We start from the raw sequence: 12,938 nt of genomic DNA, 5'->3' as shown, positions 1-12,938 counted from the left end.
GTAATCCATAAGACTATGTTCTTGTTCATGTGTTCGTCTGTGAGCGTAGCAGACTAAATGCGGAGTTGGTGTACCCTACAGTCCATGCGCAGGGATCAGCCATTACTCAAATATACCTGGCAGTCCAAACAAAGGGACAAATCCCTTCGTGCTTGCAGTGGGCGTGGTCTGTCGTTCAGCGTCTCGCCATTTTTAAGACATATGAAACGATTTTCATTCTGTTGTTGTTAGCTTGCAAGCTAAATTGGCTGTTTTCTTCGGGCGTCTTCACTGGTAAAATCAGTAAGGATTAGAAAACAGTCGAGTTGCTGTAGCGAGTTTAACGTAACTTCTTTCCCGTCATTATGGATGAGGAATACTACAGTGGTGGAGGAGACTGGGAAGGCGGGGAGGGGAACGCTAACGTGAGTACACGACTTGTTGCTTTTTGGATGTTCTGACAGTTGTTTAGCTAGCGGCTCTAGCTTAGATGCAACCGCACCAGCTGCTGATTTGTAGTGACAACTAACTTATATTTTAATGTTCAGCTACTGTGCAGTCAATGTGTAGAGGCAGATGTGTCTACACAGCTGTACCTTTTAGATGTCCTGCAAGGTTTAAACTAGGGGGCTCAATTAGCCAGCTACAGGCTAACTAATCTGGTACTTAGGAATTACCAATATACCTTCAGTTATATTTCTGTCATAGCATCTGTACTTTTAGTGCTGAACACAAAATTTTACTAAGTTACTGGTAAACACTGCAACATAAGCCAGGTGATTTCATAAAATTCCCGAGAGTCTAACGGACTTGCACTAATGCAGTTTATTGTTACTTATTTTATTCAAATTTTATTCAATATGTATATTTGGTCTAACCTGTTTCTATTATTATAAGATGCATCAAATCGGATCATGATATCAAAGTATTGTTTCTGCTTCAGCACTTCAATCACAGTAGCCCTCTGCCGTTTCTGTGTTGTTGCCACTTCCATAACTTGTTGGCGAGAGACAAGGAGAATATTAAGTTACTTCGGTCAAAAAAAAACAAATCAAAGAAGCATGTATCTTTCAGGAGGATGGTTATGTTGAAGGAGAAAATGATGGGAAAATTCAGGAGGATTGTCTGCAGAAATTCTCCAGCAGGGACTACATCATGGAGCCTGCAATCTTCAGCACGCTCAAAATGTAAGCATACAAACAGATCCTTCCTAGTGCTGGCACCAGAAGTATCACTGGTGGTTTTTAAACTACTGAAGAAGAGGGCACTTTAGATCTACTTGGAACTGTATGATTAAAAAACACTCTTCTTTCAGGTATTTCCAAGCGGGTGGCTCCCCAGAGCATGTGATTCAGCTTCTCTCTGAAAATTACTCTGCTGTGGCTCAGACTGTTAACCTGCTGGCAGAGTGGCTCATCCAGATGGGTAGGTTACAAACTGCAAGGATTTGGCATTTTCTAGGTTTGGATTCTTTATTGTTGTGACATAAAACACCTTACTTTCCTCCATTGACCAAATTTTGCATTGTGCCTTATTGATGATCTTTCATTAATCTGTAATTTCTTCATTTTTGTTGCAGGTGTAGAACCTGCTCAGGTCCAAGAGCGAGTAGAAAATCATCTCAAGAGTCTACTGATAAAGCACTTTGACCCCCAGAAAGCAGATTCTATTTTCACTGTTGAAGGAGAGGTACGATTTCTGAGCAGTCACTTTACAAATATCCAGTTGTCTCAAATTGTGAACATGTAGTGCTAGTGACATTGTAATCAATGTCAGTGGTGGAAAGTAATGAAGTATAAGTACTATGTTACTATACTTTTGTATATTTTTCATGTATCTGTACTTTAAGTAGATTTAGTTATAGCTACGTTGACTTTTACTCCACTAAATCTTGGCGCAAATATTTCTACTTTTTACTACATTTCTAATATTGTTGCGTTACATGTTGCAATCACTTTATTTTACACATTTCATAATTAACCACTTTTTCGTTTTGTTATGAAAACGAGTCACAAACAACAAGCTTGTTAAACTATGTGCAGGCAGGATGTTAGTCCCTCCATCTGTATCTTTAATTGAAAGACTTATTTGAGATATTAGCAGTACTTAAAGTGAGTTGTTATTCAGTAATTCTACTCTTTGGCCTGTCTACCGAGGTCTGGATTCACTATGCAGTGGCACACACAACTAAAGTAAAAACCCCTGGACTAATAGTCTGTTTTTACACGTAAAGCTGCTGAGTTCATTGTAAAATCTGCCTTCAAATGGGATCTTTGGATCCTGTGTCAGAGTGGATCAAACAATATAATGACCAGGGAGCCAAACGTTTTCTTACCCTAACATGCCCAAGTATTCCTCTCCATCTATGTGCTGAGAACTGGCACAGAGCTGGTCCCTACCCAATTACACATTAATATGATTGATGTACTGAGGACATGGTTTATTCTCCTTTCCTTCTGAAGGAAGCACCCACCTGCACTGGTGCTCAGTGGGGTTAGACCATCCTCTGTGTTTACTTGGATTAAATCAGGTGCAAAGAACAAACAAAAGCTCCAAGAGAAGATCAGACCTGCAAAAAAAAAAAAAAAAAAAAATTCCCTCCTTGTAAATGATTTTCTGTGGCTCTTTAATTCTGTACGTCCTCACCTTATTTCCAGGTGTCTGAACATTTTATCAGTGGATATACAGAGCTGTTAGTTAAACTTTTGCAGTCAGTATGCAATGTTACGGACATGTCTTTCTTTAGTAGTTTAGAAAGAAAACAACAAAAAAAGGATCAGATCATAGCTTCAACTCATCATTCGTGAATATTACCATTAATTAGTTTAAGGAAAAAACAATCAAGCACTTTTACTTCTAAAAGTTTAAGTTATGCTATCTTTTTTTTATGTTATGTTTTTAGACTCCTGCTTGGCTCGAGCAGATGATTGCACACACCACGTGGAGGGATCTCTTCTATAAGCTGGCAGAGGCTCACCCAGACTGCCTGATGCTCAACTTCACTGTAAAGGTACAATAACACAAATTGAAAATGTAGTATAGAATGTTGTTTTTATATTGTTTTTTTTAAGTTATGCTCAAATTGAATGTTTTGTGTTTCTAGCACCTACGATGGACTTTTGTCATTTCATTGTCACGCTATGAACTAAAAACAAATTCTAAATATATAAAGTGACCATATTAACAAAAACAATCAACATTGTACCTCATAGACAGACGATAAATACACATACTATGAAGATCAGGGTGTGTCTTACACTACATTTTAGTCCAGATGTCAGTGACTGCGTACACAAGGCAAGTTTTTAGTCTGACTTTTCTTTAGAAACGAGGTGGCATTGCTCCTTTTTAATGATCTCAACATAAAGACACTAAAAGTCATCGACATTTTTGTTTTCACTGTGTTGAACAGTTGTTTGCTTTACAGAAGTTCACATACTCACGTGTGTGTGTGTGTGTGTGTGTGTGTGTGTGTGTGTGTGTGTGTGTGTGTGTGTTTGTGTGTGTTAAGCTCATTTCAGATGCAGGTTACCAGGGTGAGATCACCAGTGTGTCTACAGCGTGTCAACAGCTGGAAGTTTTCTCTCGAGTACTCAGGACTTCTCTGGCCACACTGCTAGATGGAGGAGAAGAAAACCTTGAGAAAAACCTACCAGAATTTGCTGTGAGGCTTACATACTCTTTTTGTAATTCAGGATCATATGAAACAAACTCTGTTGTCTGTATTTACCAAATGCTGCCATCACTTTACACTGAGGATTTAGTTAATTTGTTTTGTAAAATCTAATGTCAGCTTGTTTATCTTAGTGCCTTACAGTTTTTCTAATTTATGATTGACTTTTTTTTTAACTGCCGCTCTGTAATTAAGGTTCCTGTCAAAAAAATTTCAAGAATATTGATGTGATTTTTAAGTCAAAAACTGGCATTCTGGATCGGCTTCACCTCTTCATATGATTGAAAATCAATTAATTGAATTGATTGAAAATTAATTTGTTTCTCTCTCCTGTAGAAGATGGTGTGTCACGGAGAGCACACCTACCTCTTTGCCCAGTCAATGATGTCAATCCTTGCTCAGGAGGAACAAGGCGGTTCAGCTGTGCGCCGGATCGGCCAGGAGGTGCAGAAGTCTGCACACGAGCGGTATAACTGTTTTCCTATCAGCTGACCTCTACCACAGTTTGACGTGGTCTGTTTGCTGAAGTGTGATTGCATTAAACTCTTCAAGAGAAAATAAATAAATTAAACTAGATATACATTTAAACATCTATAAAAATATCTTCTTTATTGCTTTACTGCAGAATTGTCAATATATGGAAGTGTGATGAGCAGCCACACAGGATGGTTATTAATTGTGAATTGAATTGTTATGTTAAAAGAAATCATTTACTTGTGGTTTATATCACAGAGGACATGATGCCAGTCAGATAACTCTTGCGCTTGGTACGGCAGCAGCATACCCCCGAGCCTGTCAGGCACTGGGTGCCATGTTGTCTAAAGGAGCCCTGAATCCTGCAGATATCACAGTGCTGTTCAAGATGTTCAGCAGTATGGATCCTCCTCCTGTGGAGCTGGTGAGAACATAGCATTTTTGACCCCTTTTATGCCACTGCATGCTTTTTGGGCTTTTTGGGGTCTATTAACACTTACAATTTTAACTCCTCAGATTAGAGTTCCCGCCTTTCTGGACTTGTTTATGCAATCACTGTTTAAGCCCGGATCCAGGATCAACCAAGACCATAAACACAAATACATTCACATCCTGGCCTATGCTGCCAGCGTGGTTGAAACGTGGAAGAAGGTACAGACCACTTTAACTACTTATAGCTAACTAAAAAGTTAGCAGCTGAAAAGCTGGTTTGGAGTTGTTTGTAAGTTCAGCTAAACTAAGGATCATGGTATTTTTTTCACTTACCATTTGATTTTAAATGCATTTAGTTAATTGTAATAATATATGTTTCATCATTGAATTCTTAGCCTATGACGTTTAAATTTTTCCCCCATCATCCACCAGAGCAGCTACTTCCTTAACATGTTCCCCCTCAAACTTATGTTCTATTCAATCTCAGAACAAGCGAGTTAACATCAATAAAGATGAGCTGAAATCTACTTCCAAGGCCATAGAGACCGTGCACAACCTGTGCTGCAATGAGAACAAAGGAGCTACAGAGTTGGTGGCTGAACTTGGCACTTTGTACCAGTGCATCAGGTAAATGGACAAACAAAATGTCATACTTCTAAATATTACAAGTGTAATTAAAGGAATGAGGTCAGCTGTGCAGTGCCGGTCCCAAGCCCAGTAGAAATTTGGGGAGGGTTGCATCAGGAAGGGCATCCAGCGTAAAAACTGTGCCAGATCAGCATGCGGACAAATGATCCACTGTGGCGACCCTGAACTCACGGGATAAGGTGAAAGGAAAAAAAATCATTTTAATTTAGAGAATGAACTATTCAACTTGTAAGAAATTGAGTTTTGTTTATTTCATTGCGGTCACTATAAAATGCTAAAAAAACGGATGCAATTACATTTCAATTAAGATTAAACATGTTGATGGGATGTATGTATTCTGTCTATTTTGTTTTAACTCACACCAAAGCCTGAGGAAAAATTGAATAAAATGTTCTAGCTTATAATGAACCCATAAATTTACATCATCCATTGTAACAGGTCCTCAAAAAGTCTGAAAATGTCTTTAGTAAACTTTTAATTAGAAAGCCTTATAAAATATTATGTTTGCCTGAATTCTGATTATTTGGGTCATAAATGTTTTGTAGTCATGTTGCTGCTGAATTATTATTTTTTGTGTACATCACATTATTAAACTAAGGCACTGCATGTATGCCTGCTACTGTACCTTGTTATTTTCTGGAAATGGGAAAAGACAGGCAGTTTAAGATGCAGCAGTTTTTTTATCTTAACTGACCCTTCTGACTTGACATTTGTATTCAGGTTTCCAGTTGTTGCTATGGGGGTTTTAAAGTGGGTGGACTGGACTGTTTCTGAGCCACGGTACTTCCAGCTCCAGACCGACCACACACCAGTTCATTTAGCTCTGCTGGATGAGGTACAAAGTTAGAACAAGGTTAAAGTTTGAATTTCATTCTTGAAGACAGAAGTTCAGTTTAAACATGAAGCCTTTTCTCCACTCAGATCTGCACGTGTCACCAACTGCTGCATCCACAGGTCCTGCAGCTGCTCATCAAACTTTTTGAGACTGAACACTCTCAGCTGGACGTCATGGAGCAGGTCTGTTTTATTATTATTATTTTTTTTTTTAATCAATCATTTTTATTTAACACTAGTGTGTTCATTGTGACTCTGCAACGTTCAGCTTTAAGTGTGCTGTTTTTTTTTAAATTTCCTCCTCAGCTGGAGCTGAAGAAGACTCTGCTTGACCGAATGGTTCATCTGCTCAGTCGTGGCTATGTACTACCTGTAGTCGGTTACATACGAAAGTGTCTGGAGAAACTCAACACAGACATCTCCCTCATTAGATATTTTGTCACTGAGGTAACAGCTGCTTATAATCTTGATTAGTGGTAGAGATACAGTATGGGAAGGGAATTATCTCAGCTTTTCGTAAATATATCTTAGTTTCTTAGTCGCAGGGTGTCTGCAGATAAGACAAGTCTTAAACTGTAATGTGTATATTGAAAGCTGAAAATGGTCCTAAATATACTTATACATCTGAAATTCCTTTTGTTTAAAAATAAAATGCGGCTCTTTTTTTTTTTTTTTTTATGAAGCACCTCAAAAGGGTTCCCAATAGATTATAATATTAAACATTAAATATTGTAAATAATATCCCAAGATTGCAAATGTACAATCTGTAAAATCCTGTGGTCTGGTATATTTAATAAGAAATTTCCTTGACTGTCAAATAAAAGTGAAAATTTTGTGGATAGTACATAATGCCCAGCCCGACTTCCCTTTGGATTGCATACATTGAAGATAGATTAACCTACATATGTTTTAGCTTTGCTATTGGTTAAGGTTTGAAGCAGGCCTGTTTACTACATCACCACACATTGAATACCATCAGAAATACTCATAGGTTTTTTTTTTTCAAAGGTGCTGGATGTGATCGCGCCTCCCTACACATCAGATTTTGTTCAGCTCTTCCTACCGATTCTGGAGAATGACAGCATTGCAGGAACAATCCGCACGGAGGGAGAACATGACCCCGTTGCTGAGTTCATTGGTAAGTGATGTGCTAACATTCTGAGCTCCAACTCTAATTAATTCATTCCTCACACAAGCAAGAGAGGGTTTTTGGGCATAGTGAAGGAATTTAAAACTCAAATGGCCTAGTGGCTCAATGGGTAGAGCAGCAGGTTGGGATGCAGAAGTCTGTTCAAATCCCAGCTCACGCACCTTTTACACGCTCAACGCTTGCTCTCCAGGTGCCCCACTGCTTCCCTTGAGAAGATGGGTCAAATTCAGAGAAATAATTTAATTAGAACATGCATATATGCTTAATGACAATAAAGTCATCAACACTACAATAATGACTTAATATTTGAAAACGTCTTTATCATCCTCTTACAGTACTCACAACATAGTTTTTTCCCCCCGTTTTTCAGCTCATTGCAAGTCAAACTTCATCATGATTAACTGATGTGGAAAAGGAGTGTCAAGATCTGTGATAATATCTACTTGGAGACTTTTCAATTTGACCATGTGAATGAGGCTTAAGTTTCTACGGAGGCATCAGAAAGGGCAAAGGTTGGATAGAATTATGGACAACTGTAACATTATGACAGACTGGTGGATGGAGACACGACCGAAGATGCAGCTAAATGTTTTTTTTTTTCCCCACTTGTATATTGGATTTTCTATATTATGTTTAAAGCTGTTTTAAGAACATTTAGGGTTTTTTTGTATTAAATTTCATGTAATGAAGTGTGACTTGAAGTTTCACTTGCCATTTGATTTAACATAGAAATTGAGTTGTCCTACAAACTTAATTTCATTTCAGTTATTTGTTGCATCTTAAAGTGCATGAGTTAGACAGATCTTTTGCAGATGTAAACGTCATTTTTTTTTCTTTGTGTTGAACCACATTGATAATGGATTCCAGTGGCACTGATTTGGATTTAGTTATTGAACAAAAGACTCCTCTGTTAAAACAGGAATGTGACTGAAACTCAGATTTTAAATGTATTTATTGGTATAGTTTGAATCAAAACAATAGCAGCTGTGTATATTGTTCGGCTCGTAAACAAATGGCATAAATCTTGATGGTAAAAGCAGGTAAGGCACACTTAAGTTCTTCCCCCGTGTACAAATACTACATAAAGGTGCAGTGCAACAATGTGTACACATTACCCCACAAACTGAAATGAAGTGGCCTTCAAGCAGTGCAGGACAAATTATACACTCCGTGTTCTTTGGCTGAGTCAGTTTGTATTTAAAAATCAAAACCTATCTGTGCCTCTAAATGTTTGCACTGAGTCTTGTCAGGCCAGAGATTGGGCAATGTTTGCTGGCTGTTTAACTAAGACATCAGTGTAAAAACTAAATTATTCAAGTAGGCCTGATATAATTCTGGCACAGAAATTTGATACAATTATAAAAACATCATTGCAAAAGTTACTATAAAAGCAAATTTAAAATTCATTCCCTTTCAAAATTTCCTCTGCTTCAGACAGAGACATTTAGAGTGTGTGCAGTGACAACCTCTGACCCTCAAGAGTGGTGGTCTCCTCTAGAGGTAGGTTTTAGGGACAATTGGGTCTCCATACATGCAGTCCTCCTCAACTGCTAAGTTGTATGTGCTGCCACTTCCTCCCTTGTAAGAGCTGGTCACAATCCTGAGCCAGCCCTTCTCACCCTGAGAAGCGGACAAAATTATTAGGCAACATGTTTGACACAAGTATTGCAACCAAGGAACATTTCACTCTAAATCAGAAAAATATTAAGTAAAAGTAAATTAACTGCCCAAAGTGAATTTAACTTGCTTGTTCAGAACATTTTTTGCTCGAAAACGACCACAATAATCAATAGTGGCTGATACATTTTCTGGTATCTCAATCAACTCACCGTTTCAACTCTACACTGATCAACTTTTAAGCCAAGATGAACATTCTCCACTTCTTAACTCCTATTAATTTAACGATCTAACAAAGACTTTTCTTTCACCTGTGCTCATGAGGAAAAGAGGATAGTGACACACAGCTGATAAAAATCCACGTAAAGAGCCTTCTATGAATGTGACTTCATCTTATCTTATCCTAAGTTAAAAAAGAAAAAGAAAAGAAAAACAGCTTTCTCACCTGATGAGGGAGATTATGTTAGAATTTTACTGTTGAAGTAAACATGGGGTTTTCACGGGGTTTAGATTACATTTTTATGTGCAGAATTAAAATTGGCACAAAATTAAATAATTTTGCCAACTTCCACTGTGATGCTTTATGCTTAGCGAGAACTCACCCATGGTTCTCCCCAGGAGTTGCGTACAATCCAGTATTCAGTGCCATTCTCCACTCCCCATCCTGCCACGGAAACAATGTGGTTGATAAAAGGGTTGTCCTGGTATTCATAATAGAGACCCCCGGTGTAGGCATCCAGCTTTTCTGTGGCCATGATCCCACAGCTGGAGAAAAAGCAAATGCCACAGATTACTTCCTCGCTTCGGAGCACTGGTGAAACTGAATTCAGTTTATTAAACTCCAGACCAATATAATATTTTGTCCATTTGCTTCCAAAAAAAAAAAAAGAGGAAAAAAAAAGGAACCGGTTGGATAAAGCTAATGCTGCTAGTATAACTTTCTACACTGACTTTCAATTTGCATTTTTAGCCACCGTGCAACTACCAGAATGTTGGCACATGATAAACCACAGACACATGATTCATATCACATGGTATGGTTATTTTTATCAGCAGTTTATGCTAATTTTGTTGAGCTGCATGGTTGTGCCGCTTTGATGTCTTTAACAATACGCTCTACTTTGAGATGATTTTGCACACCGATCTCAGTGTAAAGAGTAAAGTAATATACAATAGGTTTAATCAAATATTCAGTTTAAGAGTGGCTTGCTTTTCCTAAACAAATGAAAATAAAATGAAGCAGAATGGATGATTCTTAAACAGAAAAGCATAAAGAAGTAAACCTGATAGGTCCTCTAGCATAGATCTCTGCCATCATCTTCTCTCTTCCACTGACAGATCCATAATCTCCCACTTTCCACAAAGTGTAGTTCTTCACTATATTGCACACTCCAAAAGTGGTGCAGGTGCCACATTCATTGAAGGGCTTGCACGCTATAGAAAAAAAAAAACAGCACATGCAAAGCTCAGACTTTTGGTAGCCTATAACTTTAGGTTAACAATATGTAGTCGGTTTGTGCACTGGGGGGCACTCACGTTGGTCTTTAGCCTGGTAGTTGTTGCAAGTCTCATCTGGGATACCATGTTTGTTTGCATACTCCCAAACCCCACTGTGATCTCCTCCATGGCAACTGCCAGCATCGCCACAGTCAATCACATGCTGGACAGAGAGATAGGCAGATGGCCATGCTCCTTTTCTCTTAATATTGATGCGATCTAGAGAGAAAAAATAAAGTTTGTTTCTGTTTCTGATTATTTCTGTGAAAAGAAGTGGAACTACCATTCATATTTTAAAATACGGGTCATGTGAGCACCTGCAAATGAAAAAAAAAAAATCATACCTGCCATGGCACTAGTGCTGCCATGAGCCCAACAGGAGCCACAGTACTGGGGAATGTGCTGGTTACGGGTTGTGCTGACGTAGTTGACATCATTGATGTTCCTCCAGTCCCACGTCTTGGGCAGATCAGAAATTTTTAAATATTCATGAGGGCTGGGAGTGGTCCTGTAGGTTAAAAAGTCATTAGATGCAAAAGGTCTGCAGTAGGAACACATTCAATGAGCACATGAGCGTACCCAGTTTTTTCATTGTCATTTCAAGTCATTAAGAAAAAAAAAAGTAACATTCTAAGTATTTTAGTTTCACAACTGTGAAAATCTGGCAGGGCCATAGCTACAGTTCACATGAGGGAGTGTTTGTTTATTCTAAAGCATTAATATGGTCTGTGTATTATGAGAACAGTTAAAACCCACAAACAACAAAACAACAATAGTAATTAGAATCACAAATACTGTATACTGTGTCAATCAATCAGCTTGATCCAATTCAAGTGTATGCCGTAGTATTATGGGGTATTATGAAGGTCTGGCATTGCATTTTGGCAACGATTAAAGATTAAAATTAAAGCACAACAAATGTTTTATCCATTTAGTTTTTTCTCTGATATGCTCTGGCGGCCAGTTAGCCCATTGAAGACAAACAGGTAGGTTCATGTTTATTAGAGCTCATATGTGTAACGTGCTGTTAACTTCCTCAACATGTGACTGACTAAACTCGTGACATGCCTTATTAAGAACTGCACTACCTCACCTTTACTGCCTTATTGCTCTTATTTTTTTATTTTATTTGTAGTTTATTTTATTTCTATTTTCATTTTACTTACTGTATGACATTTAGAGTGGACGGCAAAGTAAGAATTTCATTGTGCAAGAAAACATATGACAATAAACACTTAGAATCTTGAATGTGGAAGGTGATGACAACAAAATAATCTGGTTCATCCATCACTACCCTAATTTACCTAAGATTTTTTTGTTTTACTGTTAAAGCACAACAAATGGATTACTAATTAAATGGATTACTGCATCAACTTCCAACCAATTGTTAGATTGTTCTCTTCTAACATTATACCAAAATTAGCTATATTTTATGCCAGGTCATACTTGTTAGATTTGACTGGAAATTAACTTGTGTTGCTAAGCTAACCTAGCCAACGTTATCTCAGCCTGACAGTTTTCTTTTGTTAAACACACGATCGGCCTTCTTAGGCTGGCGTCACTTATGCTATTTCGCTAGATATAATTTCTATGTCACTGGCAAATACTTTTCGTAATTGATCAACTACTTTTGAGAAGCGCACAAATCTGGTCCACTCACTTCACTCCGAAGTCGCCTCTCCTCGGAGTGCGGACGTAGCAGGGCTGCTTCTTGTTAAAAAACACTCCCGCAGATACACCGCAGAGCACGACCGAAAACAGAAGAAGCTGGGCTGCCTGGGCCATCGGTACAACCGGTGAGTTTTTAACTTATTGAAGAGGAGACGCTGACACACAGCCCGACCCTGCTCGCTCTGGCTCGCTCTCGGTAAACACCGGTTTTCACTACAGCCATCACGTGACCAAGGAAAGACGTTACAAAGACGCTCACGTGATTTACAGGAAAGTCACAAGTGATGGTTAAACAAATCGGCACCGACAAGAGAATAAATATACAATTTAATAACGATGTATTTTTCTTCTTTGGATTAGTTTATGTTCTTTGTATCCACCGATGCTACTTCAGCCTTGAAAAATCCAACGTTGTTTTACGATAACATGACTCAGGTTGATTTGCAGTGGTCTTCACTAAAAATACTTTAACAAACTAAAACTAATGCAAAATATACCAAGTGCAATGCGCTGTCTCGCTGTTGGTGGCAAGCCTGCATACACAGTTCAGAGATTTCGATCTTTTTATGCCAAATTCGCCATTTGTGTTACTCTTTACAACAACCCTGCAAGGCAAAACAAAAAAATTACTGTATGAAAGTTTTTTCAAAATACTTTGTGATTATTTGTAAAGGCCCTTGTGTCTTATACTTTTACATAGACACCTGACTATTGTACTAAGACAGACTTGAATTGTGAAACTGTCCTTTAAGAAATGTAAAGCAGCAGCTCAGACTTTAGACTTTTATTGAATTTGTCACTGATATCTACTAAAAGTAAAACCCTGTTCGTGATTACACACATTTTCACTAAACTTTAAAACAATAAACCATCCCAAAAACCCAATGATGGTCACCATTGCTCCTGTATTAAAAATCTTAGAACCTAATTATGTTAGTATTATTTAACATCTCAACAGATACA

The 12,938-nt window shown here is 38.1% G+C and overlaps 2 protein-coding genes across 2 annotated transcripts; one reads left to right on the top strand and one right to left on the bottom strand.

Annotated features, from left to right (window-relative positions):
* The first annotated feature begins 160 nt into the window (after positions 1 to 160).
* On the top strand, positions 161 to 7,885 carry nelfcd (negative elongation factor complex member C/D). The gene is made up of 15 exons (XM_067504736.1): positions 161 to 404; positions 1,054 to 1,166; positions 1,295 to 1,404; positions 1,559 to 1,668; positions 2,882 to 2,989; positions 3,491 to 3,643; positions 3,989 to 4,119; positions 4,385 to 4,550; positions 4,643 to 4,777; positions 5,046 to 5,185; positions 5,927 to 6,041; positions 6,128 to 6,223; positions 6,347 to 6,487; positions 7,049 to 7,178; positions 7,561 to 7,885. The coding sequence occupies exons 1-15, from the start codon at positions 345 to 347 to the stop codon at positions 7,593 to 7,595; spliced, it is 1,743 nt and encodes a 580-aa protein (XP_067360837.1). The 5' UTR covers positions 161 to 344; the 3' UTR covers positions 7,596 to 7,885.
* A 239-nt stretch (positions 7,886 to 8,124) lies between these two features.
* ctsz (cathepsin Z) lies at positions 8,125 to 12,193 on the bottom strand. The gene is made up of 6 exons (XM_067504737.1): positions 11,965 to 12,193; positions 10,649 to 10,812; positions 10,344 to 10,523; positions 10,091 to 10,241; positions 9,410 to 9,572; positions 8,125 to 8,810 (listed from the first exon to the last, which is right to left on the bottom strand). Exons 1-6 carry the CDS (start codon positions 12,087 to 12,089, stop codon positions 8,685 to 8,687), a joined length of 909 nt encoding a protein of 302 aa, XP_067360838.1. The 5' UTR covers positions 12,090 to 12,193; the 3' UTR covers positions 8,125 to 8,684.
* Positions 12,194 to 12,938: the final 745 nt, after the last annotated feature.

The sequence above is a fragment of the Channa argus genome, chromosome 5, assembly GCF_033026475.1.
Source record: "Channa argus isolate prfri chromosome 5, Channa argus male v1.0, whole genome shotgun sequence".
Lineage (NCBI taxonomy): Eukaryota > Metazoa > Chordata > Actinopteri > Anabantiformes > Channidae > Channa > Channa argus.
This window is presented reverse-complemented; position numbering and strand designations above follow the sequence as displayed.

Excerpts from the sequence above, each read along its gene's own strand:
- nelfcd (XM_067504736.1), top strand. The coding sequence starts at position 345 with ATGGATGAGGAATACTACAGTGGTGGAGGAGACTGGGAAGGCGGGGAG. Across the intron at positions 4,120-4,384 it reads CAGAAGTCTGCACACGAGCG|AGGACATGATGCCAGTCAGA; the intron begins GTATAACTGTTT and ends TTTATATCACAG. Across the intron at positions 7,179-7,560 it reads CCCCGTTGCTGAGTTCATTG|CTCATTGCAAGTCAAACTTC; the intron begins GTAAGTGATGTG and ends CCCGTTTTTCAG.
- ctsz (XM_067504737.1), bottom strand. The coding sequence starts at position 12,089 with ATGGCCCAGGCAGCCCAGCTTCTTCTGTTTTCGGTCGTGCTCTGCGGT. Across the intron at positions 10,242-10,343 it reads CTACCAGGCTAAAGACCAAC|CGTGCAAGCCCTTCAATGAA; the intron begins GTGAGTGCCCCC and ends TTTTTTCTATAG. Across the intron at positions 9,573-10,090 it reads TATGCTAGAGGACCTATCAG|CTGTGGGATCATGGCCACAG; the intron begins GTTTACTTCTTT and ends CTTTTTCTCCAG.